This window comes from Heteronotia binoei, chromosome 17, assembly GCF_032191835.1.
Source record: "Heteronotia binoei isolate CCM8104 ecotype False Entrance Well chromosome 17, APGP_CSIRO_Hbin_v1, whole genome shotgun sequence".
Classification (NCBI taxonomy): domain Eukaryota; kingdom Metazoa; phylum Chordata; class Lepidosauria; order Squamata; family Gekkonidae; genus Heteronotia; species Heteronotia binoei.
Window position 1 is genome coordinate 40341786 of NC_083239.1, and position 26741 is coordinate 40368526.

The window sequence follows — 26741 nt, forward strand, 5'->3', positions numbered from 1 at the left end:
GGTGTGTGGTGTGGGGAAGGGAGAGAGATGCAGAAGACGGAGAACTGACGGCCCGCGGCCTTGTACAGTAACGGCAGCCACCACAACAGTCCGGCCCTCCAACAGTCTGAGGGACAGTGAACTGGCCCCCTATTTAAAAAGGTTGAGGACCCCTGTTTTAGAGTAATAATGCCAGAAATGCTGGAGGTAGTGGCAACACATATTGTATCTAATCCATCTAGGGTAAACTAGGATAGGTGCAAGGGAGCAGTGGGGTGAGGGATGGCTTATCAGGGTGCTGCACAGTGAGAGACCCTGTGCCAGCCCCCTCCCTCCCTTACACCAACTGGCTTCCACAACAGCAGGGGTTTCCAACCTCTTCTGGGACTACAGGCACCTTTGGGATATTGCAACTGGATGTAGAGTGTCACCCCTAAGGGCGTGATGAGCATCACTCAGCAAGGGCAGCCAATTTGAGCGTATCTCCAAGGAGCCTCTCAAACAGTGGGCTTCATTCAAATGGATGTTACCTGATTGGCTGGCTCAGCAAGGGCGGCCAATCTGAATGCAGCTGCAAGCAGTCTCAAACAACGGGCTTCATTCAAATGGATGTTACCTGATTGGTTGGCTCAGCAAGGGCAGCCAATCTGAATGCAGCTGCAAGGAGCCTCTCCAACAAAGAGTGTTCGTTTGACGCTCCCATTACATTACACCTCCTCTTCTCATTTTTCAGAATTTTTAAAGGCTTCTTGCTTTTTGGGGATGCCTTCCCACAGTAATGGACATTTATACTGCATGGAGGGATTCAAGGTTAAACCTGGCCACTCTGCAGGAGAAGCGTAGCTGCTGAAAAGAACTGATGTTACTTACTGGAAATGATGCCCAGGGTCAGTAAACCATTAGGACAACTCTCTGGAACACAATCCTGCTTTCTTTTGCTCTTACAGAATGAGCGACACTTCAGACTCTTATCAGCAGAGCATTTTTTTGTAGCAGGAACTCCTTTGCATATTAGGCCACACCCCCTGATGTAGCCAATCCTCCAGGAGCTTACAGGGCTCTTAGTACAGGGCCTACTGTAAATTCCAGGAGGATTGGCTACATCAGCGGTGCGTAGCCTAATATACAAAGGAGTTCCTACTACAAAAAAAGCCCTGCCTATCAGACATTGCAGTCCAAAGTTCAGAGTTCCAGAATGTGCTGTGAACATGGACGGTTTTTTAATGTGCAGATTGAGTTTGACAATACAGGAGTAGTTAGTCTGCCAGGAGGAAGCATAAACATACCAGCTTCTCCATTATGGGAACAATAAAGGGAAGGCTAACAGAAGAAGATATTGGATTTATATCTCACCCTACACTCTAAATCTCAGAGCGGTCACAATCTCCTTTACCTCCCCACCCCCACAACAGACACCTTGTGAGGTAGGTGGGGCTGAGAGAGCTCTTACAGCAACTGCCCTTTCAAGGACAACTCTGCAAGAGTTATGACTGACCCAAGGTCATTCCAGCAGTTGCAAGTGTAGGAGTAGGGAATCAAACCCGGTTCTCCCAGATAAGAGTCTGTGCGCTTAACCACTACACCAAACTGGTCTCTGAAAGACCAACAAGATTCAGTGATAACTTGTTAAATTATGGCCTAGGTTGGCAGTCCAGAGGATTATTCTAAGGTCACCCCTACATGCCAGCTGGTGATGGATAGATGGTCTAGCTTGGTACCAAAATGAACTTGACCTCCCAGCAATATAAAAGGTAGGTAGATGTGAGGTGTGTGTGTGGGGGTGGGGAAGAGATCACACTTTGTGGTAGTCTTTCCCACATGGACCTAGCTAGAATTACCCAATACTAAACAAGCTAAAGAAAACTGGGTGTGTGGTGTAATGGTTAAGATGCTGGACTGCAAGAAAGGAGACCCATCTCTGGTTCCCACTTTGTCAGAAACTGACTGGATAATCTTAGACAGTGTTTGAGAGAGAACTGCTGTGCAGATATAAAGGAGAGAAGAATGAGGTAACAGCCCCTGAGTTTCATAACCCTTCAGCAGATGAGAGACAGAGAGAGAGAGAGAGAGAGAGAGAGAGAGATCAGCTATCTCTGTTTTTCAGTGTCTTTATAGACTTTGATCTGTGCCACAAAACACAGAAAGTTTTACTATAATCAGTATAGGAGTTTCAAAAGAGAGATTATAAAAAGGCTGTCCTACCAGCTGTGCATTACTTTGGGAAAGAGATATCTGTCGGTCTGAAGAAAGACTTCCCAGCAGGTAAGAGAATCTTTTCTGATTGTGGCTCGCACACAATGTTAGTGTATTGAAAGGAAAACTTGGTTTTTGGGCCATTTCAGCGTCCTGTTTCTATGAAGTAGTTTGAAACGATTAAAAAAGCATGAATAGGTAGCTTTTGGGTCAGCACCATTGAAACATTTCAAATTGTTAACTGATTTAACCACCCACAAGAGCCAGCATGGTATGGGGGTTAAAAGTGGTGGTCGGTAAACTCTAATCTGGAGAACCAGGTTTGAGTCCCCCTTCCTCCTCCACATGAAGCCAGCTGGGTGATCTTGGGCCAGTCACTATTCTCTCAGAACTCTTCGCCTGGCTTAGCTTGCAAATTTCAAGGATTCGGGTAATACCTCTTCCGAGCTAAGCCAGCTGGAATGTTGTGATCGGGATTCGGGACCTTGGGAAATGAAAATCTTATTGCAGAATGAAATTTTCTCCTGAAGAAGGGCTTTATTCCCGAAATGCTGGATTTATCTGGAAGTCATGCAGCATTTATTCTTCTTGGAACTTTCACCTGACAATGGACTCTCCTCTTCACAAGCTCTTCTTACGGCTTGCTTGGACTCTTATTTCTCATGCGTTGTTCTAGCAAAATTGGAAGAGTCCTAGTCTTTACATTATTCTGGGGATCTGAGAAATTGTATCCACCTTTCTATGTATGTTTATTATGATTTGGTGTCATAGTAGTAAAAGTGCTAATATATCTTCTACTTTGTAGAAAAGGAAGCCATCCTTTCTCTGGTTGAAAGCGACTCTCTTCTGCCCTTCCAGTGCAAGACTCAGAGGCATCCGTTAGTTGGGTACACAAAAACCTATTTCATTCCGCCTCATGCTTTACGCAATAAAATATGACATGAGACAGGTCTTCAATAGACATTTGATCACAGGGGCAAACTCTTTTCTCGTCAGGTATCCGCTTAAAACGACCTTCGTTGGCCAGTAATGGCAAGATATCAAAACGAGCCCTAGTAAAAGGGTTTCGATACTTGAAATTAGTTAGATTAACAAAATACGGAGAAGATACCAGAGATGACGGAGATAACCACTGTGGGTCGTTTTCTTAGGATGTCATTGGATAAATTTTATTGATAATTCAGCCTAAATTTTATCATGATTAATATAATTCTATTGTTGTATTGAATGTTTTATTGAGCTTTTTAAAAAAATTGTTGTGTCTGGTTGTCGGTTGCTATGGCATTTTGTTGCAAATGCAATAAAAATTGATTGTCTGAGGTTAGTTGGGGTGGCTCCTCAGTCCCTTGCAGAGCCCCTCTTTCCTGGCAAGAGGTAGTGCCTGCTCCCCCCCGCCTTCTGCACAAAGCACCAGTGCCTCTTCTAAGCAGATATGTCCAAAGGTGCACTGGCGTAGAGTCTCCTGGTGCTAGCTTGTGCATGGCTGATATGAGCTCTCTCTGCCTCTTCCTCCTCCTATGGATTTCCTGCCTCAGCATCCCTCTCAGTGTTGACCATCAAAGCTTTTCCCCGCTGTCTCCCCCCTTCCCCGGCTGCTTCTTCACCTTTCCATTCTAACTCTTCTGGGCTTCCTTATCCCCCAGCAGCTGGCTGCTCTCTCTCTCTCTCTCTCAAACACACACACACACACACACACACACACTCACACACAAAGCAGCCAAAATAAACACAGTTTGGAAGAACACATTTTGTGATCTCACTGGGGCAATTTACTCACCAGGTATACTCAACCAAGTTCTTCAGACTAACACAGGGAAACCAGAGGTTCTACTTTACTCTTTACTCTCTATTTTATTGTGCAAATGACTTCTGAAGGAACTGTAAAGCAAACAGAGAGACTGGGCTGATTCCCTTTCCTTTCTCATAACAGCCATGTTGTCCTGCAAACTCGCCCCGCCCCCATTCAGCCTCGCTCTGGAGATTTAAAGGCACACACACATTTCAAAGCATTCCCAAGCATCTTCTAAGCCTTCTGAGGTGGAAAGGCACGTGGTGGACAGGAAACAGCATCCATGCTGGCTTGGAATGTCTCTAGTACCTGCACCCTTTCCCTCTCCTCAATGCTTAGTGTTCTTTCTGGCATTCTTAACTATTGCTTGGAGCCTGAAAGTTGCAACCAGTGGGTTTCAAGCGGGGCTGCTGTGGGGTATCTCTCTCTTTCCCTTGCCTTTCATTGAGGTCAGCTGTGCAATGGCAACTGCCTCAGCAATGAAGCTAAGAAGGGACCTAAAGGTAATCTAACCCAGCCCTGGTTCACTCATGTTAATCCTATCAGAAGGACCTTTTGATTCCTCTACAGGAACCCTGCCTGCCCTGTAACCCCTTTGGCCTGCTGGGTGCTGATGCTCCAAAATTTTGCCCAGTCTGAAATCAACACATTATTTCACTTTGGAGAGATTCCCCACTCCAGAGAAAACAGATGAAGAAAAGAAAGAAAGAAACCTAAGCTTGCAATTTTTATTAGTGGAAAGGAGCAAGAGTCCTGCAGCACCTTAATGATTAACAAAATTTGCTGCAGGGCATGAGCTTTAATTAGTCACTGATCACTTTTTCAGATACAGCTAGAATGTAAGTCCATCCATGCTTATATCTTGAAGAGTGAAGTGATTTCAGACTCCAAATGACAATAGCAGGTGCTTGTAAGGAGACAGGAAACCTAAGACTCAATTCAGTCCTGGAGGATGCAAAATTTATTTCTCAAGTACCTTGTGTCACATTTTATAGCATGCATAGCCTGCCCTGGTAAAGTGACATCTGGCCCTCATAACAAATGAGTTTGACACCCATTTAAATGCTTTTTGGGTGCACTTGCTGTGGAGTTGCATGGCTTGGAGAAGGCATTTAAAGGGACTGCAATTCCCTTAAATGCCCTTTAAGTATGGGTATCTGGTGGCCCGCAAAATCCCAAATATTTTCAGGATTTTTGGGTATCAGCCATTTTGGAGAGCTGAAATGATGCTCTGTTCAGAAATGGGCTTTAAAATTACCAGAAGAATACTGGTAAAGTATTTTTTGGCTCGGTTTATGCCAAATGTACAGTCATTGGCATGTTGAAATAAATCTGCTTTGTGGCTTTTATGGAGGGAACAGAGTGTAGGAGCTTTCTGTATTGCATTTGGTAGAACGTTTCACAGCATGGGAACAGCCACTGCAAGTGAGCAACCTCCAGAGGAATCTGTTTTCTCACTCAACTAAATCCAGATTAACAAACGAAAGTCTCCTTTGAACAGTGTGAGAACAGTTTTGCATAGTGGCAGGGCTGGGTTAACAATTAGGCCAAGTAGGCACTGGCTATGGGCCCCCACGCCTTTAGGGGCCCTGGGCCGGCTTTCCCCCCTAGTTTCCCCCCTGCTTGCAGCTCTCCCAGCCTGCACATGGAGCCAGCAACTGAGCCACTCTTTGCCCGACTTGCCTGGAGCAGTTGTTGCTGGCGTCATCGCCAATTTTACTTCTCTCTGCCTTTCCCGCACAGCTTTGTCAAAGGGGCTTTTGAGAAGGGGCCTACAGGCCGCAACAGGGCCTCAGGCAGTGTGGCAGGTGCTCTAACTCTGAGATAGTTTGCAAGCCCCCCCCCCCCCCAAGATTTTGACTGCCTAGGGGCCTCCACAGGGTTTAATCTGGCCCCGTGTAGTGCTTAAGTGTACAGACTCTTTTCTGGAAGAACTGGGGTTTGATTCCCCACTCCTCCACTGCTGGAATGGCCTTGGTCAACCATAGCTCTCACAGAGCTGTCCTTGAAAGGGCAGCTGCTGTGAGAGCCCTCTCAGCTACACCTACCTCACAGAGTGTCTGTTGTGGGGGGGAGAAGATATAGGAGATTGTAAGCCATTCTGAGTTACTGATTCAGAGAGAAGGGCGGGGTGTAAATCTTCTTCTTCTGAAGTGCTGGTTTACTGATTAGCTATTTTCCCATTTCTCTGAACAGGAAAACAAGAAGAACCAGAATGGGGTCTTCCATGTCAGAAGTAATGGCAGCCACCAGTCCGGAGAAGATAATGAGTCTTTTGGAAAAAGCCAATCTCCAATATGTTTTGAATCAAATTAATGAAGAATTTAATTTACTGAACAGCTCGACACTTGACATCGCCATCACAGGGGTGTCACGGGCTGGTAAATCCTCCCTTGTCGATGCTTTGAGGGGAATGAATGATTTTGAGGAAGGCGCCGCTGTGACTGGGAAAGTATCAAAATGGAAATGGAAATGGAAATCAAAAGAAACAGTCAAACTAACGATGGGCCCAAAGAAATATCCACATCCTGTATTTCCTAGAGTAGCCATGTGGGATCTGCCAGGAATTGAGAAAAAACATTTCCAAGCAGAGGAATACCTGAAGAGGACCAATTTTGCAGAGTATGATTTCTTCGTTATTGTTGGTGCAGGACGCTTCACAAAACAGGATGTCCTTTTAGCCAAAGAAATTCAGAAAATGAACAAAAAGTATTATTTTGTGTGTTCCAAAGTAGATCTCAGTATAAAGGCCAAAAAAGGGAAAAGGAGGTCAAATTTCAGCGAGGAAGAAACACTGGAGAAGATTAGGAAACGTTGCTGTAAAAATCTAAGAAAAGCAGGCGAACCTAACCCAAGGGTTTTTCTCCTTTCCAGCTGGAACTTGAGCGCGTATGATTTCCCCCTCTTGCAAAACACCTTGGAGAATGAACTGGATGACCTCAAGAGACAGGTTATCATTGAATCCATGCCAGCTTTCTCAAAAGAAGCCCTGGAGAAGAAAAAGGCTGCTATGGAGGCTCATGTATGGAAATTAGCCCTCGTGTCTTGTGTGATATGTGCCATTCCTGTACCAGGCCTCTCACTTATTTGCGACACTTCCTTCTTGATGGCTACCATGAAGAGATTCTGCCAGGTCTTTGGCTTGGATGAAGAGTCTCTTGGTAGACTTTCACGGCGAGTTGGCAAACCTGTCGATGAGTTGAAATCAGCTATCAAAAAGGTGCCCTTGGCCAATCAAATCACCAGAAAATTTGTATTTGGTCTGGCATCTAAGTCAAGTGAATGTGGGCCACTGATCAGATTTTCACTTAAGTTCGTATCTGCGTTGGGCTCTCTAGCTGGCGGGATGGCTTCATTTGTAACTACCTTCAACATGCTGAAAAACTTTCTGAGTGACCTCAAGGAAGATGCTGAGAATGTCATGGCAAAAGTCGCAGGGTCGCAGGACAAGTGACGTGCCAGAACACCCATCGGGAGAACAGACTGAAGTCTATTTCATACACACTAAATAATGCACTTTCAACCCACTTTTAATTCACTTTGCAACTAGATTTTGCTGTGTGAAACCACTGGTGGACCTCCTGACCTCCTGATGGCACTTTTTTTTTTGGCCATTGTGTGACACAGAGTGTTGAACTGGATGGGCCATTGGCCTGATCCAACATGGCTCCTCTTATGTTCTTAAGTTCATGATGGGTTCACCATCAGAAGTGTTGGCTTCTCAACCAGTTTGTAGCAGTTAGTGGACAGAAATGAAGCCAGGGTTTTAACAGAATGGGCTGGGAAGACTGTGAAAGAAGAGAAGTTTCAACAGCAGAAGGATTAACCTTCTCTTCTGCTACAAGTGGGGAAAATGTATACCGAATTTCTGTGTAACATGGGCTGTGCAAAATGATAATTTGCAGTTGTAAAACCCTTTATGGCCTTCTTTAGCCTTGCCAAAATTTGCTATGGTTGAACCAGTGACCCCCGTTCCCATCACATACAGATTGTCCCTTCTCTTCTTGGAGATGTAATATGCATGATAAGTAGCCCTAATGGAGCTGTGTGTTTGTTTCATAACCCACCGAAACCAAATTGGGTTGTCTGGGAACTTCTGGGGCTGATTGTTCTTCTTCACTGTGGAAGGATTCAATGGTCTCAGGGATTCCCACAATGTGTTGCAGAAGTTGAAGTCTGCAAAGTGACATTTCCCCATCTGACTTTCTTTGACCTTTCAAGGACCTGAGTGTCTGCGTGCAAAACTGCTGCAAGTGTTGAGCGTGAGAATTTTTCAATTTGATAGGGAACAGGAAAGGCTAGGGAGGATCACCAACGTCATTCACAGGGTCCTGTGCTCCTATGCCTGTAAACAGCCGCTTGATCTGCAGACATTAGCCTGTGATCTTGATATTCTTCCTGCCCCAACAATTCTGTACCTCCTGATCTCTGCCAACTACACCATCCTTAAAAACACAAGAGCAGGCCAGGTTCTTCTCCTTGCAGCTCTCAGGCATTTGATGTTTATATCCTGCTGCTCTCAAATATCTGTTTGGCCACCCCTGATGTAGGCTATAATGTGAAGATTGAAGTGGGCAGCCATGTTGGTCTGAAGCAATAGAACAAAGTAGGGGTCCATTAGCACCTTTAAAACCAACAAATTTTATTCAGAATGTAAGCTTTCATATGCATGCCTACTTCATCAGACAATGCAATGGGGTACAATGAGCAGAGCTACATATAGGTGGTGGGCAGTGGTTATGAATGCAAAGCGGTCTAGCGGCGACATAGTGAAATTAACAAATTGAAAGAACATTTGGTCTGGATAGCATTTGTGTGGGAAACCAATAAAACTGTTAACATGTCAGAATGGGAGAATGATGGTGAGAGCGTCATAAGGCAACAAATGGAGTCTGTTAATCACTCTGTTGTTTGCAAGTCTGGGTTAAACTGAGAACATGAACAGGAACACCTCTGAGAGAGACATGTTTTCAGTTTAACCCAGACTTGCAAGCAATAGAACAATTAACAGACTCCAGCCTCTTATCTAACATAGGGAAACTCTATGCTAAACGCTTATTAAAGAAGCTGTCTGCTTGGATAGTGGCCATAGTTTGCCAGGGAAGGAACAAATAGGTTTTTCAGCTAACAACTCCACACTATCCTTTTTAGCCTGCTCTCCCTTGCCACGGAAGGCTTCTGCAGCAAGGGAGGACAGGCTACGATTGCTTTTGAGCACCTGCACCGCCCCACCACCCCCAATCAGCCTCCCTGAGTCTGTGCACAAACCTGGGAAGGCTGAGTGGGGGCAGCACAGGTGCTCGGATGCACTCAGAACCTGCCCTCCCTTGCTATGCTTAGGGCTCCAAAACCCCTAGTGCCGGCCCTGCCACTGGCCCATCCAGTCCAATATTCCATGTTACACGGTGGCCAAAAACCAGGTACCAAGATCCAGGTGGAACCTGGAGATCATCTCCCACTGGTGAGATCATGTCCCACCAGCCTCTTTGAGGAGTTCTGTCAGCACAACGAGGTAGACTCCTAGTTAAACTGAGAACACTCAACTACTCTGAAGGGAGGACTGGATTCGGGTGGCTAGAAGGGAATCCCAAGTTTCAGACTAGGCATCTAGCTGGGGCTGAGACACATAGGAGTGAGGGGCAGGTATTAGCTCTCAGAGGTGTGAGTCCTGGATGCTAGTGTGTGTGTATATTCCATGTTACATGCCAAAAACCAGGTACCAAGACCCAGGTGGAACCTGGAGATCATCTCCCACTAGCAAGATCATGTCCCACTAGCCTCTTTGGATCCTTAGACAGACAGCTGTGAGACTTATTTGCTTTGCTTTGCTAGGGAACTGAGCTCTAACTAGAAGGGCAGGAGGGTGGTAGGGTAGCAGCTAGTAGTTTTAGCATTTAGAGTGACTCACATGCATTCAGCTTGCTCTCATGGTTGGAACCTTCCATTTCAAGAGTACTTGCAATGCACAATGGTTTATGGTTCATCTTTCCACTATCCAGTGTGTCCTCCATGGCGGACTGGTTTAGAAGCATATTGTAGAGTAGACCTGTATTTGCTCATGCGCTGCCTGTTTATGTGGCCCGTGTGATCTTTCTTGGCTTTCCTTATCCATGTCTGTTACCATGCATTGATGTATCATGCAGGTTGCTTATGTAGTATATTCTACTACTGTGTCTTCTAATAAACAGTTTTGATTCATGTCAATAAGACCTTGGAGTCTGTGCTCTCCAACTAAAAGTCACGTATGGGTAAAATGGCTGCTTTGGAAGATGGACTTTGTGGCCTTGTACCCTAATGAGTTCCCTCCCCTCTCCAAACCCAGCCCTCCCCTGGCTTCCCCCCCTAAATCTCTATGAATATCCCACTTCGGAGATGGCAGCCCTAACAGGAAAGTTATACATTAGAATTAACCACAAAGTTCCCTAACACCACTACCTTATTTTTTGTTTCCATTCTGTTGTACTATCACATTCCAGGGGCCCAGACTCACTGCACCATGGTGAAGGTTCAGCTCCCTCCAAGATAGGGTGGCCAAGTCCAATTCAAGAAATATCTGGGGACTTTGGGGGTGGAGCCAGCAGACTGGGGGTGGAGCCAGCTGACTTTGGAGGTGGATCCAGGAGACATTTGGGGTGGAGCCAGGAGCAAGGTTGTGACGAGCATAATTGAACTCCAAAGGGAGTTCTGGCCATCACATTGAAAGGGACCACACATCTTTTAAATGCCTTCCCTCCATTGGAAATAATGAAGGATAGGGGCATCTTCTTTTGGAGCTCATAAAATTGGACCCCATGGTCCAATCCTTTTGAAACTAGGGGGGGGGGGATCTTTTGATGAGAGGCACCAGATGCTATGCTGTAAATTTGGTGCCTCTACCTCAAAAAAACAGCCCCCTCAAGCCCCAGATACCCATGGATCAATTTTCCATTGTACCCTATGAGAATTGGTCTCCATAGGGAATAATGCAGTGCCCAGCAGACATTTCCCCCCCCTCCCCACTTTCTGATGATCCTGAAGCAGGGTGAGGGCCTCCAAACCGGGGGTTCCCCTGCCCCCACCTGAAGATTGGCAGACCTAAGCAGCTAAGGAGACCCTGTGAGTTTACCAGGTTCTCCTGATTCTCCAGAAGCTGTGGCTGTTACAGCAGCCAATCACAAATCAGGATTGCTAAAGAAGTGTTGCCAACCAGTGGGAGGTTTTGGGGGAGGGGACATGTAAATAGGCATTATGACATTCCGGCACCCACCTGGAAGCGACATCATCATGTCTGTTTTATTATAGAGTTTTGGCAAAATCCTAGAAGTTTGCATCAATATGACTTCTAGGTTGGTGCCAGAAGGGAGGTCATGGTGTCGCCATGGTGCCTATTCCCCAACCATTCCCCCCATCGCTCTACCAAGTGGTGGCAAAATACTGGAGCTGCTGTATGGGAATTCTTCCACTATAGCAGGGGATCTGGCCTCCTTATAGCAAGTCTTGCTTTACAATGACGCTGCATACGTTCTGAAAAACTCAGTGGTTGACGGGCAAAGTGGCAGAAGGTACCACGATGCCCATGGACACCACATTGGAGAACCCTTCGCTTAATTTTTTTAAAGTAAATTTTTATTGGTTTTTCATATTTAAAAACATCCACCAAAAAGAATCATGCGACCAATACTTTCACTTAACATTAATTTCCCAGAAACAAAACAGGTCACTTTATACAGCTCTATGTTTATATATGTACGGAGGAAGGGTATGAGCAAATTCCTTATTTTTATACCTCCTTTAGCAAATATCCATCTACTCTCCAATACTAAATGCTAAGTTATGCAATTTATAAACTTATACAGGTTCTGTAGCAATATCAACTGGTAAGTGCTTTTTACGTTATTTACATTATTTATAACCAATCATATACCATTTCCTAAGAGCCTCTTGCTTAAGTTTGCCGTTTACTGAATTTGTCAATATATCTAATTCTGCAATCTCCAGGGTTTTTACAGTCAGATCCTCAATTATTGGCACATTAGTTTATTTCCAGTAAATTGCATAAAATTTCCAACTACAGTTATAAAATATATGACATTGTGTCTGCTCTCTTTTTCAATTCCCTATTGCACCACACTGAGTTTCAACAGTTTTTGGAACCATTCATGTGGCTTCTCCCAGAAATTGCTAATTTGCCCATTTTCTTATTTTCCAACAGAGACTTCTTGTTATTTATAGATTTTTTCTTCTTGTTTTGTTTCTACTCTTGCAATTTCATCCTGGTCCCTCTCTGGCTCTTGATCTGTGTCGCTGGATCTCTCGGGAGAATTTCTAGAGTTCTTTTCACCTCTTTTCCTGAACCAGCTTTTGGCTTGGTTGTCTAAAAAAATCTTTTAAGTTTTAAGGTTGAATCTATCTTGTATCTTACTGTCTCAAAGATAAAAAAAAAAGTTGCATCAACATGACTTCTAGGTTGCTGCTAGATGTGAGGTCATGGTGTCGCCATGATGTCTATTCCCCATCCATTCCCCCCATCGTTCTACCGAGTGGTGGCAAAATACTGGAGCTGCTGTATGGGAATTCTTCCACTATAGCAGGGAATCTGGCCTCTTTATAACAAGTCTTGCCTTACAATGACGTTGCACACATTCTGAAAAACTCAGTGGTTGACGGGCGAAGTGGCAGAAGGTACCACAATTCCCATGGACACCACATTGGAGAACCCTTCACTTTAGGAGGAAGATAAGTTTGATATATACGTTATGGTCATGTCTCATTGTTATGCCATTCCCCCCCTTTCCATATGGATCTTTTGGTTTTCCGAATACACTCCATGCAGCACATTCTCTCTTCTCTATTTCTCTGCTTCCCCATCTCTCCACTCTTCCTTTCTCTTCATTCAGACCTGTTCTGGCTCTCTTTCTAAGTTCTGCAGGCAGGCACAACAGAAAGACTCCTCAAATCCTAAGAACAGCTTTCTTCCTGTTCTCCATTTTCATATTGTTTGGTTCCCTGTGCAAGAAACCTCTGTTCAACCTGGGTACCTGCCAGAAAAGGGCAGTGGCTGATAAGAACTGAGACAACTTATCGGAAATGACATCTGGCACTGGGGCATGGTCCAATCAGTAAATCATTGGAATATTTTTCTGAAAAAGAAAATGTGCTTTCTCTTTCATTGTGAGTGAGACTTCAGTCACCCGTCAGGTTTCACATACAATAAGAGGGAATTTCTGGGGGAGCAGGGAAGGAAAGACCCTTGACCAGGGTTCCCTCCAAGCTGAGTTAGCGTGAGCTAGCTCACAGACTACAATCCTCCAGTTCACATATTTTTGTCTTAGCTCAGGAAAAATGCAGCTCACAACTTTAATGCCAGTCGCTCACAAAGTAGAATTTTTGCTCACAAGACTCCGCAGCTCTCCAGCTCTGGACCAAATCCCTCAAGGAATCCTTGCCTCAGGCCAAACAGCCTCTGGCAAAACACAGGAAACTTTCACAATGAAGCCAAGGGTGACCCTGTGGATCAGTTTGCAGAGCTGAAGACAGCAGGGAGGGGGGATGACTAAAGCCCGTGTGCATCTGGGAGAACAAAACTCACAGGACTGCCAATTCTAGGTTGGGAAATTCCTAGAGATTCAGGGGCAATGCCTGTGGTGGGCATAGTTTGGGGTGGGGCATGGCTTTTTTTGAGCAGGAACTCACAGGAACACGGTTCTGGCTGGCTTGGCACCAGGGGGTGTGGCCTAATATGCAAATGAGTTCCTGCTGGGCTTTTCCTACAAAAAAGCCCTGTGCAAAACAACAGCGCTGTCGGGGGCAGTGGCCTAATATGCAAATTAGTTCCCACTGGACTTTTTCAACGAAGAAAAGCCCTGGGGTGTCAGCTTGTGTTCTAGTGATGCCATTGATACTAACCATATGGCCTATAGTGTTTATTTGTTTAGGACTAACCCTAGTGATCCAAGGTAGAATTTTAGGCATGCCTGAGGGGGAAGAGAAAGGTGGGAGGGAGTTGGGCGCCAAAAGCAATAAACGGCTGGGAAGCACAGAGAGAGACACCGCCGCTGCTTCCCTGGCGCCGCAAGGCCATCGGCTGGAGGGGGAGGAAACGTGGCCAGGCAAGATAGATAACAGGCGTGTGAATCAAACACCTCAGAAAGTAGAAAGCAACTTTATTGTGAGAATGATTTAAAGCCCCTGGCTTTGATGTGCCCCCATAAATGCTAGTGCTTGTTCCATGTATGTTATCACTCTCAATAACCTGATGCAAGAGTAACATTGTGTATTCAATAAATGAAACTTATTTTCAAAAGAGAAGAGTCATCTCATTGTTGAAGCACTGATGAACCCTGCGCTGACAGGGGAGGAAGCTCACTGAGAATGTGATACCACACAGATTGCCCTCTGAAGCTGCCATCTCCTCCAGGGAAACTTGGTCACTGTGCCCCAGAGATCAGCTGTAATTCTGGGAGAACTCCCCCTCTTACCTAGAGGTTGGTAACCCATCTTCCCATCATATGTGTGCTCTAAGGTTCTCATGTTGTTCTGTAGCAAGCATAAGGACTTGTAGATGGGAGTCTTAGTGTATCGGTGTTGACATTAGCCTGCTAGGAGGAAGAAGAGACATGTCAGCTTCTCCATTATCTGAAAAATGAACAAAAGAATATTAGCACTTGAAGCACAGTTCATGATCGACAAGTAGTCTGGTTTGGTATTAGAAAACATTAATGTAGCCTGGAGAGCCAGTTTAGTGTAGTGGTTAAGTGTGCGGACTCTTATCTGGGAGAACCGGGTTTGATTCCCCACTCCTCCACTTGCACCTGCTGGCATGGCCTTGGGTCAGCCATAGCTCTGGCAGAGGTTGTCCTTGAAAGGGGAGCTGCTGTGAGAGCCCTCTCCAGCCCCACCCACCTCACAGGGTGTCTGTTGTGGGGGAGGAAGGTAAAGGAGATTGTGAGCCGCTCTGAGACTCTTCGGAGTGGAGGGCGGGATATAAATCCAATATCTTCATCTTCTTCTTCTTCTCTCAACAAGGTATACAAATTGTGAGAGCCTTTTGCATGTAGACCTAGCTAGAATTGCCCAGTACTAAGAAAGCTAAAGAGAGAGCTGGGAGGTTAGGGTGCTGGGTTGCAACAATGGGAGATCCATGTTCACTTTCCCCCTCAACCATGGAACTCATTGAGTCAAGTCAGCCTTTATTGGCATAAAAATAGCAGTACAAAATTAATATAGCGTAAAACAGGATAAAACACACAACTTTCATGTACGTATATGAACATATGAAGCTGCCTTCTACTGAATCAGACCCTTGGTCCATCAAAGTCAGTACTGACTACTCAGACTGGCAGCGGCTCTCCAGGGTCTCAAGCTGAGGGTTTTCACACCTATTTGCCTGGACCCTTTTCAGTTGGAGATGTTGGGGATTGAACCTGGGATCTTCTGCTTCCCAAGCAGATGCTCTACCACTGAGCCACCGTCCCTCCCCATGTACACTTGTATGAACAGAAATTATTACTTTAGAGCAGAGTATAGAAACTTGGCTGACCTCTCAGTAATGTAGATAGAACAATCATTCAAGCATCTATGGACCTTAAGTGCATCTGAGCAGTCAATCGGTTTGGTGTAGTGGTGAAGTGTGCGGACTCTTATCTGGGAGAACCGGGTTTGATTCCCCACTCCTCCACTTGCACCTGCTGTTATGGCCTTGGGTTAGCCATAGCTCTGGCAGAGGTTGTCCTTGAAAGGGCAGCTGCTGGGAGAGCCCTCTCCAGCCCCACCCACCTCACAGGGTGGCTGTTGTGGGGGAGGAAGGTAAAGGAGATTGTGAGCCGCTCTGAGACTCTTCGGAGTGAAGGGCGGGATATAAATCCAATATCTTCTTCTTCTTCATACTGGCTAAAACAGGGTATAATAAATACGAATAACTTAGATCCGTATACAGATGGCAGTGCAGGAGAGCATGAGTAATTGATTCAGCACATTTTGTTTACAAGGGCACTACCTAGCTGAATAGGCTGTTTTATTGAATCTGCCATCAAGAATGGCAGAGGGCATAGCATTGTACCTAGCGAGAGAAAACGCTCTGTGTTGTTGTGGCACCTGCAAAGGCGATAGATGGGAGGCCATCTTCCCTGTGCTGAGAGGGATCTCAAAGTTCAAAGGGGAGCAGATTTCGTTAGCCAGACTATTTAACTTCTGGCGCTCAGTGTCTAAGGTCCTGTTTTCGATCTGTTGGGATGCAGCAGCAACATAAAACTCATTGGACAACCTTGGACAGAGCTTGAAAGAGAAAGACCAGCTTCAAAAAAAAAAAAAAGGTTGTGAGATTAAAAAGAGCTGCTCAGAACGAAGGGGGGATAAAAATTAATGATATATGAGATAGGGACACTGTTAGTTCTCCGCCCTTTGGCAAATTAGTGACAAAAGATTGGATTCTGTGTTCCCAGAAACTGGATTCTGTATTCCCAGAAAAAACAAATCTGCTATCTCTGGTTGCCAGCATCTTTGGGGACTTTCACCCGTGCCATAAAATGCAGAAAGTTTTATGATATTTAATCGTGTGCGCCTTGAAACCGAAACCCTCCAGGGAATAATATAAAAAGGGTGTCCTAAGAGTTGTGCATTAACTCTGGAGAGAAGCTATTCCTCAGTCAGAGTAAAGACTTTCCAGAAGGTAAGAGAATCTTTTTTGATTGTTGCTTGCACATTATTGGGTGGATTGAAATGAATATTTGACTCTTGGCCCATTTCACCTTTCGATTTCTGCAAAACAGACTGAAGTGCTAAAAGTAACATGAATAGAAGCCTTTCATGTCAGCACAATTAAAACATTTGAAATCGTCAACCAAGAGACCCCCCCCTCCCCACGAGACTGAGTTCCTGTTGTCCCAAAGTCCACTAGCCAGGGCAGCTTGCTAGCCCAATGGGAAAGGCCTCACCAATTGCTTTAAAATTTCCTTTCTGGTGGAATCAATGACAGGCTGCAAATAAGGCTGCCAATCCCTAGGTATGCAAAACAAGAAACACACACACACACCAAATGTTGCAATATCAGTGCGAAAGCACTCTTTTACTCAAACATTTTATCACTGAAATTCTTAAATGTCCTTTAAAGCAAATGAACAGCCCTTAGTAGAAGCTCAAACTTTAAATGTTGCCAGGTGTAAAAATCTGCTGTCTTCTTATCTTTCTGTTGAGAGACGCAGATAGCCCGACTGTTCCTCTTTGAAGAGTAATTAATAGGGTTGCCAATCCCCAGGTGGGGGCAGGGGATCCCCCGGTTTGGAGGCCCTCCCCCCGCTTCAAGGTAATCGGAAAGCGAGGAGAGGGGAGGGAAATGTCTGCTGGGTACTCATGATTCCCTGTGGAGACTTATTACCATAGAAAATAATGAAGAATTTATCCACAGGTATCTGGGGCTCTGGGGGCCCTGTTTTTTGAGGTAGAGGCACCAAGTTTTCAGTATAGTATCCAGTGGATCTCTCAAAAATACTCCCTAAGTTTCAAAAAGATTGGACTAGGGGGTCCAATTTTATGAGCCCCCAAAGAAGGTGCTCCTATCCTTCATTATTTCCTATGGAAGGAAGGCATTTAAAAGATGTGCGGTCCCTTGAAATGTGATGGCCAGAACTCCCTTTGGAGTTCAATTATGCTTGTCACACCCTTGCTCCTGGCTCCACCTCAATGTATCCTGACTCCACCCCCAAAGTCCCCAGATATTTCTTGAATTGGACTTGGCAACCCTAGTAATTCAGCAGGTGTAGTAGCAGCTCTGGTGGAAACTCTGTTGGCACCAGATTACAGCCAATAATGTCCTTCAACATTTAGCAGATGGAAAGTGGACACCGTTGCAATAATTATGACAGATTACTGCCTGAGCCCCTAAAGGAAATACCTCTTTACACAGCAATTCATTAAAATGTGGAATTCCCTGCCCAAAGACATAGTGACAGCCTCAGGCATAGATGATTTTATAAGGGGATTAGATAGATTCATGGAGGATTGGTCTGTCAGTGGCTACTATCCCTGGTGACTAAAGGGAATCTCCACATTCAGAGGCAGTCAGCCTCTGAATCCCACTGCCAGGAGGCAACAGCTGGGGAAAATCTTGGCCAATATGCCCTGTTGTTGGCCATTCGGAGGAACTGGTCGGCCACCATGGAAGACAGGATGCTGAACTAGATGGACCACTGGTCTGATCCAGCAAGGCTCTTCTTATGTAATCAAATGTTATTATGTCATTGGATGTTATCTACTGCACACTCTTTTTAAACTCTACAATGACCTGTTTAGTGTTGCAACCTTTTAAACGTATCTCTCTTGCTGTCCATCTCATATCCATTTAATCTTCTGCAATAACCTATATAGGGGTTTCCTGGCCATCATTAGTGCCCATCTACACATTTTTAAAAAGTTCTTCATTTTTGTTGCAAGGACTTCATACCATATTTTTGGTGGAAGTTTTTGTACCTCCCAGATGCACAACAGCTCTTTTCTGCTTGCCACCGGAGCATGCAAGAGAAGCAGTTTTAGCTCCCCCTCCCATATACTCTTTTAGCATCATCATATCACAAGAACATGTTGGATCAGGCCAATGGCCCATCCCGTCTAACACTCTGTATCACGCTCCCTGTGTCACACAGGAGGGCTGAATTTAGATAATATGTTTGACACTAATGTTCCGTAGTCTGCACAGAAACAGACAACTGGTCATGAAAGAACAACTGCGACAGTCACCTCAAGATTGGATTACTGTAATGCCCTCTACATGGGGCTGCCTTTGTGTTGAACCCGGAAGCTGCAGCTGGTGCAGAACGCGGCGGCTAGGCTGTTACTAGGACTCCCAAAGTGGGAGCACATACAGCCAGGGCTGTGCGAACTGCACTGGCTGCCAGTTACATACCGGATTCGCTACAAAGTGCTGGTCATTACCTTTAAAGCCCTATATGGTCGAGGACCTGCCTACCCGAGGGACCGTCTTTCCCCATACGAGCCCCAGAGAGCACTGAGGTCAGCGGGGAAGAACAAGCTGACTATCCCCGGGCCAAAGGAGGCGAAATTAAGAACATAAGAGAAGCCATGTTAGATCAGGCCAATGGCCCATCCAGTCCAACATTCTGTGTCACACAGCGGCCAAATATATATATATATATATATATATATATATATATATATATATATATATATATATATATATATATATATATATATACACACACATACACACTGTGGCTAATAGCCACTGATGGACCTCTGCTCCATATTTTTATCTAACCCCCTCTTGAAGGTGGCCATGCTTGTGGCCGCCACCACCTCCTGTGGCAGTGAATTCCACATGTTAATCACCCTTTGGGTGAAGAAGTACTTCCTTTTATCCGTTTTAACCTGTCTGCTCAGCAATTTCATCGAATGCCCACGAGTTCTCATATTGTGAGAAAGGGAGAAAAGTACTTCTTTCTCTACTTTCTCCATCCCATGCATTATCTTGTAAACCTCTATCATGTCACCCCTCAGTCAACGTTTCTCCAAGCTAAAGAGCCCTAAGCGTTTCAACCTTTCTTCATAGGGAAGGTGTTCCAGCCCTTTAATCATTCTAGTTGCCCTTTTCTGAACTTTCTCCAATGCTATAATATCCTTTTTGAGGTGCGGCGACCAGAACTGCACACAGTACTCCAAATGAGACTGCACCATCGATTTATACAGGGGCATTATGATACTGGCTGATTTGTTTTCAATTCCCTTCCTAATAATTCCCAGCATGGCATTGGCCTTTTTTATTGCAGAACACCTGCACATGGGCCTTCTCCATCGCAGCTCCATGCCTATGGAACCAGCTCCCGGAAGAGGTGCGGGCCCTGCGAAGTCTTGACCAATTCCGCAGGGCCTGCAAGACCATCCTTTTTAGGTTGGCCTTTGCAGACTGCTGATCAAGGATCGCTTATTAATGGATCCGCCAAAGTGATTTGCCTCAGTGATCTTCGCCATCACACAAACTAACAGAATAGTGCCAGGAACATCATTGTTATTGTTAATTTATGTTAAATGTGAACTAGTATAGTTTTAAGATTTTAAAGTTTTATATAATTATTGTATTGTATAACTTTGTATGGATGTTGTTAGCTGCCCTGAGCCTGCCTCGGTGGGGAGGGCGGGATATATATATATATATTTAATTATTATTATTAATGATAGTGTGAATTTGCCTTTAGCTGGTCAGGCTTATATTCAGGCAATGTGGGGATAGGGGTACCAATGGAACACCATGTTTGCCTTATATTTTTAGTTGTTTAATGCCAATATATGTTTGCCAACTACCAGGGGCTCAGTGGACGGGGACATGGGGTGGGGTTGCTGTTGGTGATGGTATGACATCACTTCTGGGGAAAAACTTTAAGTGACATCATGCCACTCTAGGAGTGTTTGAGAACGCTATTGTAAAACCAAAGTGTTTCAGAGATTTCTGAAGAGGACTTTTCCCAGAACTGACCTCATGCCATTGCCCTGCTGGCTATTTTTTAAATTCTCCTGACACCATCCCAAGCAACAGCAGGAAACAGGAACTGGGGTAAGGGAGTCCACTACGCTCAACTGGGGGCATGGCAGCCCTAAGCCAAAGGGAACCAAAATCTTGCAATTGTTTTTTAATTCCAATATTCCCTCCATCAAATTCATCTGGCACAAATCTTGTTTTTTCACCCATGGAAGAATGGTGTCAATATATCAGCCCACCCACAAAAGTAAACATGAATAATAATATAATATAATAATAATAAATTTTATTTATATCCCGCCCTCCCCGCCTAGGCAGGCTCAGGGCGGCTAACAACAAGTTCAATAAAATTATACAATATATAAGAAGTTTAAAACAGCATTTAAATTATACAATAATTTAAAACAACAATATCTAAAAACCAGTTCCGGTTGTCTAAGCCATTCCATAATTTAACAGTGGTGGTGGTGTTCCTGATGTTATTCTGTCCATTTATATAATGGCAGAGATCACTAGATAGAATCATTTGGTGGGTTGAACAGCCATCTTGTCAGCGGTCTACAAAGGCCTGCCTGAAAAGAATGGTCTTACAGGCCCTGCGGAATTGGTCCAGATTCCGCAGGGCCCGCACCTCCTCTGGGAGCTGATTCCAGAGGCACGGGGCTGTAACAGAGAAGGCCCGTGCCTGGGTACTCTGTAATTTTGCCTCCTTTGGCCCAGGGATAGTCAGCATGTTCTTCCCTGCTGACCTCAGTGCTCTTTGGGGCTCATATGGGGAGAGACGGTCCCTCAGGTAGGCGTCAAAGGCAAATGTTGTTTGAACATCCTGTAGCATGAGGTAACAATGATCATATCTTCTGTTCTTACTCAGATCAACTGAACCATCCAGAAGGACAGCTATGGCTGACATCTCAAAAGGATTAATAGAAAAGGACCTTGCTGAGCTGAAGTCTTGTTTGGAACAAAAAAGTTTCCAAAACGTATTAACTGACGTTGATAAAGAATTAAAACTACTAGAGAACACAACTCTTCATATTGGTTTCACAGGGAATTCAGGAGCTGGTAAATCATCCCTTCTGAATGCCTTTAGGAATATGACAGATTATGAAAAAGGTGCAGCTGAAACTGGGGTGGAACAGACAACTATGAAGCCAGAGAGTTACCCCCATCCTAAATTCCGAGGAATTATATTATGGGATCTGCCAGGAATAGGGACACCTGAATTTGAACCAAAAGAATACCTAGAGAAGGTCAATTTTGGCACGTATGACTTCTTCATCATTGTTGCTGCAGAGCGCTTTACCGTGAATGATGCGATGCTGGCCTTAGAAATTCAAAAGAGAAATAAGCGGTTTTACTTTGTTCGTACCAAAGTGGATCAGGCTATAGATTCTGAAAAAAGGAAGCCAAATTTTGATGAAACACGGACCCTGGAAGAGATAAGAAAATACTGCCTTTCCAATTTCACTCAGAAAGGAATAGTCGATCCAAAAGTGTTTCTAATATCCAGGTGGCATTTGGATAAGTACGATTTCCCTACCCTGCATAAGACCCTAGCAGCTGATCTGAATGATCTCAAGAGATCTCTTCTGATTATGGCAATGCCTGCTTATTCAAAAGAAGAGCTGCAACAGAAAAAGGCAGCTATGGAAGGCCTCATCTGGAAAAGAGCAGCTCTGTCTTGTGGCGTTGGGATGATTCCATTGCCTGGTGTCTCTCTTGTTTGTGATATTGCCCTCTTAGTAACAACAATGAAAGATTTCTGCAAGGCTTTTCAGTTGGATGAAGATTCCCTCTGTAAACTTGCAGAACGGGTTGGTAAACCCATCGACGTGCTGAAATCTGCTGTCAAAAAGACTCCGTTGGCGAGCCAGATCAACCCGGAATTTGTGCGTTCTCTGATGACCACATCAGTGGTGGTTGCCTCTGGGATGGTGCTGGAAGAGATTTCACATTTCATACCTGTCTTAGGCTCCCTCGTTGGTGGAGTTAATTCTTTTGCCACCACTTTTTATATGCTGAAGGGCTTCCTAAATGATGCAATGGAAGATGCCGAGAGTGTTCTGGCAACAGTCACTGAGTAAAAATTCTGCTAAAAAGATTCTTCAATTAACCTTCATTCCCAAATTTTGCTAGTCTGTAAAGTGCTACTGGATTTTTGCTCTTCATTCCCATGTGGCTTGCAACGAGGGTTTTTGTTGTTGCTGAGCAAATAATATTCTTCACCTCCCTCTAGGTAAGGCCTACTTGGTCTTGTTAAACTGTTGAGCAGGGCTCCTGGGTCAGAGACTACTCTTGGCAGGAGGGAGGCAACTAATACTTAGAGTGGCAAACAGGAATTAAGCTTGCTTACCTCCGTAACCCTTCAATTCAAGAGTAATTGCAACGCATGATAGTTTATGGTTCATCTTTCCACTATCCAGTGTGTCCTGTATTGGGGGCTGGTTGAGAACTGCACTGTAGACTCATATTTGCTTATGCCTATGCACTGTCTGTTTATGTGCCCCATATACACATCTCCTTGGGCTTTCTCAATCCATGCCTTTTACCATGTATTTGCATTTCATGGGGTTGCTTTTGTAGTGCATTGTACTGGAGTGCCTTCCAATAAACTGTTTTGATTTGTATCAGCAAGAGCTTGGAGTCTGTGTCTTCCTATTGACAATTCTGTATCCAGGGTTCTGGGTTTTTTGTAGCAGAAACTCCTTTGCATATTAGGCCACACACCCCTGATGTAGCCAATCCTCCATGAGTTTACAGGGCTCTTAGTACAGAGCCTACTGTAAGCTCCAGGAGGATTGGCTACATCAAGGGGGTGCGGCCTAATATGCAAAGGAGTTCACACATCTCTCTGGGCTTTCTTGATCCATGCTGTTTGCCATGTATTTGTGTATCATGGGGTTGATTTTCTAATGTACTGTACTAGAGTGCCTTCCAATAAACCATTTTGATTAGTATCAGCAAGACCTTGGAATCTGTATCTTACTGACAACTGAGTAGTAGCAGAGGCTTCTTGTTTTAAGTGACCAGATTAACAGTTTAGTGCACAAGGCTGAGCAGATTTGCATTTGCCAGAGACAGGACATCTCTTCCAGGGGTCTGTCTCTCACCCAACACACCCTCCTTCCCCCCTAAAATCATAGAATCATGGAGTTGGAAGGAATCTCAAGGGTCATCTTGCCCAAACCTCTGCTCAATGCAGGAAACTGACAGATACCACCCTCTCCACACTCAGTGACACCTGCTCCACAACCAGAAGACCGCAAAAATCCGTTTCAGGCTCCCTGGCCAAACTGTCAAGATCCCTTGCCATGAACACTTTTTACATGGTTTTCCTGTCTTATGTTGAGGTTAAGCTGACCTGTGTAATTGGGAAGAGGGAAGCTTTGGCTTGCATGGTACCGTTTGTAATACATACATAGTCTCTCACCCTTGCAGGGGAGGCCTGGGAAGCCAAGGCCACTTGGGTACCTCTGCACAGACTATCTTGCACCTGACTTGAGACCTGCAGCTATGGGGGGTAATTCAAACCTTCATGTGAGCTTGCCTTGGCAGGAAGTAACAGTTTGGGGAAAGGGTATAAAGATCGGCTAGCCTGTCAATTGCCAGATCTGACACACGGAGTCATGCTACTACCTTTGTCTATCAAATGAACTACTTCATTTGAACTAACAGAGAGTCCTGGTTATTGAAGGCTATTGCTGAGCTGACAAAAACTGGCCTAGAGAAAAATTGCTGCCTGACCCCAGAGCAGCAAACAGCATTTCCCTGGGCATGTAAGGCCTGAAGTAGTTACAAGAATTACTTCACATTTCAATCCTTCTTTAAAGATTTCCTTGTGTACATCTGGAATTTATAGGGTTGCCAAGTACCTTGAAGCCTCCAGTGGGGGAGTTTCCTCATGCGCACGCTAGTGCACATTGCACAATGACATCACCCGGACATATGTACCATAGAGTTTCCCCTCCCAAATGGCTAGAGTGCCCATGAAAACTATAGAGTTTTCCAGAAATCACCTAGAGTGGTCACCGTGCGATGTCACCGGCCCGATGTCATCACTTCCGGGTGAAGTCATTGCACCGGTGACGTCAGGGGAGGTTCCCCCAACCGGTCGACGGGTTGGGAACCTCCTGGGTGGAGGAAACCCCACCAAGGCCGGGGGCTTGGCAGCCCTGGGAATTTATAGCCCATCTGCCAGTTTGGTGTAGTGGTTAAGTGTGCGGACTCTTATCTGGGAGAACCGGGTTTGATTCCCCACTCCTCCACTTGCACCTGCTAGCATGGTCTTGGGTCAGCCATAGCTCTGGCCGAGGTTGTCCTTGAAAGGGCAGCTGCTGTGAGAGCCCTCTCCAGCTCCACCTACCTCACAGGGTGTCTGTTGTGGGGGAGGAAGGTAAAGGAGATTGTGAGCCGCTCTGAGACTCTTCGGAGTGGAGGGCGGGATATAAATCCAATATCATCATCATCTTCTTCATCTTCATCTTCTTCTTCTTCTTCTTCTTCTTCTTCTTCTTCTTCTTCTTCTTCTTCTTCTTCTTCTTCTTCTTCTTCTTCTTCTATTTGATGCCTTCAAGTTCTAGTATATGAAGAGAGGGAGATTTTTTTAAAAATAACTTTGCTACCTCTCTTCTCTCTATGTATAATGTTTAAAATTTCTGTCGTGCCTCCCCCTCCCAACCTTGGTCATCTCCTTTCTAAATTAAGCACAACAGACTCTTCAGCCTTTCCTCACAGGAAAAGTGCTCCAAGCTTCTAAGTATCATGGTTTCCCTCTTCTGCACTCTTTCCAACATTGTTTTTAAGAAACGTAGAGTTATGTATAGCAGAGAAGTAAGATTGCCAACTTCAGCTCCGATCATTCCTGGAGATTTAGGAAGCTGGGTACCTGGGAAGAGCAAAGTTTGGGGAAGGTTGTGCACATTGCAGAATGTGATGTCCTCCCAGCCATTTAAAGGGAAGATTCCTTTAAATGGTTCGGAAAAGCAGGTGAGTGTGCATGGTACTGTGTTCCCAGCATGATGATGTCATTCTACATGACATCAACATTGAGGATGGTCCCTTCCCCTCCTGGGACACTTCCCAAATCCCCCTGCTGGGGAGAAGATGGGATCTGGAAACCTTAATCAGGGCTGGGACTTATATTCCTGTGAGCAAAAAATTCTACCTCGTAAGCTACCGGCATTAAAATTTTGAGCTACTACATAAATTGGTTTACTTTGGGGCCCTTTTTCCTGAGTTAAGACAAAAATGTGTGAGCCCAAGGCTAAAAAAATGTGAGCTAGCTCACAGTAACTCAGCTTTGAGGGAAAATTGGCTGGGAGACATGTGTGTCTGTGGGAGGGGGGTGATAAGAGGGCAGAGGGTTTTGTTTGCCCAGTCCCCCAAGCAAGCACTCTTTCTATACACAGGAATGGGCAGAGGTGCATATGAAGGAGGATTGCCAGCTCTGGGTTGGGAAATTCCTGGAGATTCAGAGCAAGGGAGCCTGAGAAAGGACCTCCATATGTTATAACATAATAGGATCCACCTTCCACAGTAGCCACTTTGCTCCAGGAGAACTGATCATTGAAGTCCCAGTCTCCAGGCACCAACTGGAGGCTGGCAACCCTAAATGAATACATAGGAATTGGTGCTCCCATAGTCAGCTTACCTTTGTTAGGTGGGGTTGCCTCATTTCCAAAGAGAGTCTTGGAATGAATGAATGAATGAATGAATGAATGAATGAATGAATGAATTGGAAACCACAAAGTTCCTCACAGCTGTTGGGTTGGCTGGGTGGACTAATTTGGGTAACCAACATCTACCATTTATTTTGACAAGGGTTTCCAGATCCAATCCGGTCACCAGCGGGGGATGGGGAGGTAGGGTTACCAGATCCAGGTTGGGAAACTTCTAGAGATTTGAGGATGGAGCCTGGGGAAGACACAGACCTCAGTGGGGTACAGTTCCATGCAGTCTACCCTCTAGAGCATCCAGTTTCCCCAGAGGCACTGGTCTCTGTAATCTGTAAGGAACTGTAAGGCTGGGAGATCCCCAGGTCCCACCTGGAGGCTGGCATCCTTACCTGCTTCAAACTAACAGGAATCCAGAGGCACCTTAAAGACTGACAAAAGGTATCCCAATACAAGTTTTCATGAGCCAGGGCTCAGTAAGGGTTGCCAAGTCCTCTTCATCCCCTGGTGGGGGACATTCGCACAACCAATGCATGTGCGTGCGATGAACGATATTGCTCAGAAGTGACATTATCAAAATGGCAGCGCCCGTGCGGGGCTGCTCTAGGCATTTCCAGGAAAACTCTATGGTTTTCCTGAATGCTGT

General features: G+C 45.1%; 1 protein-coding gene across 1 annotated transcript; it reads left to right on the forward strand.

The window, feature by feature from the left end:
- The first annotated feature begins 2199 nt into the window (after positions 1-2199).
- LOC132585837 (uncharacterized) lies at positions 2200-22541 on the forward strand. The gene is made up of 3 exons (XM_060257713.1): positions 2200-2241; positions 6158-7411; positions 21295-22541. Exons 2-3 carry the CDS (start codon positions 6177-6179, stop codon positions 22505-22507), a joined length of 2448 nt encoding a protein of 815 aa, XP_060113696.1. The 5' UTR covers positions 2200-2241; positions 6158-6176; the 3' UTR covers positions 22508-22541.
- The last annotated feature ends 4200 nt before the right edge of the window (positions 22542-26741 follow it).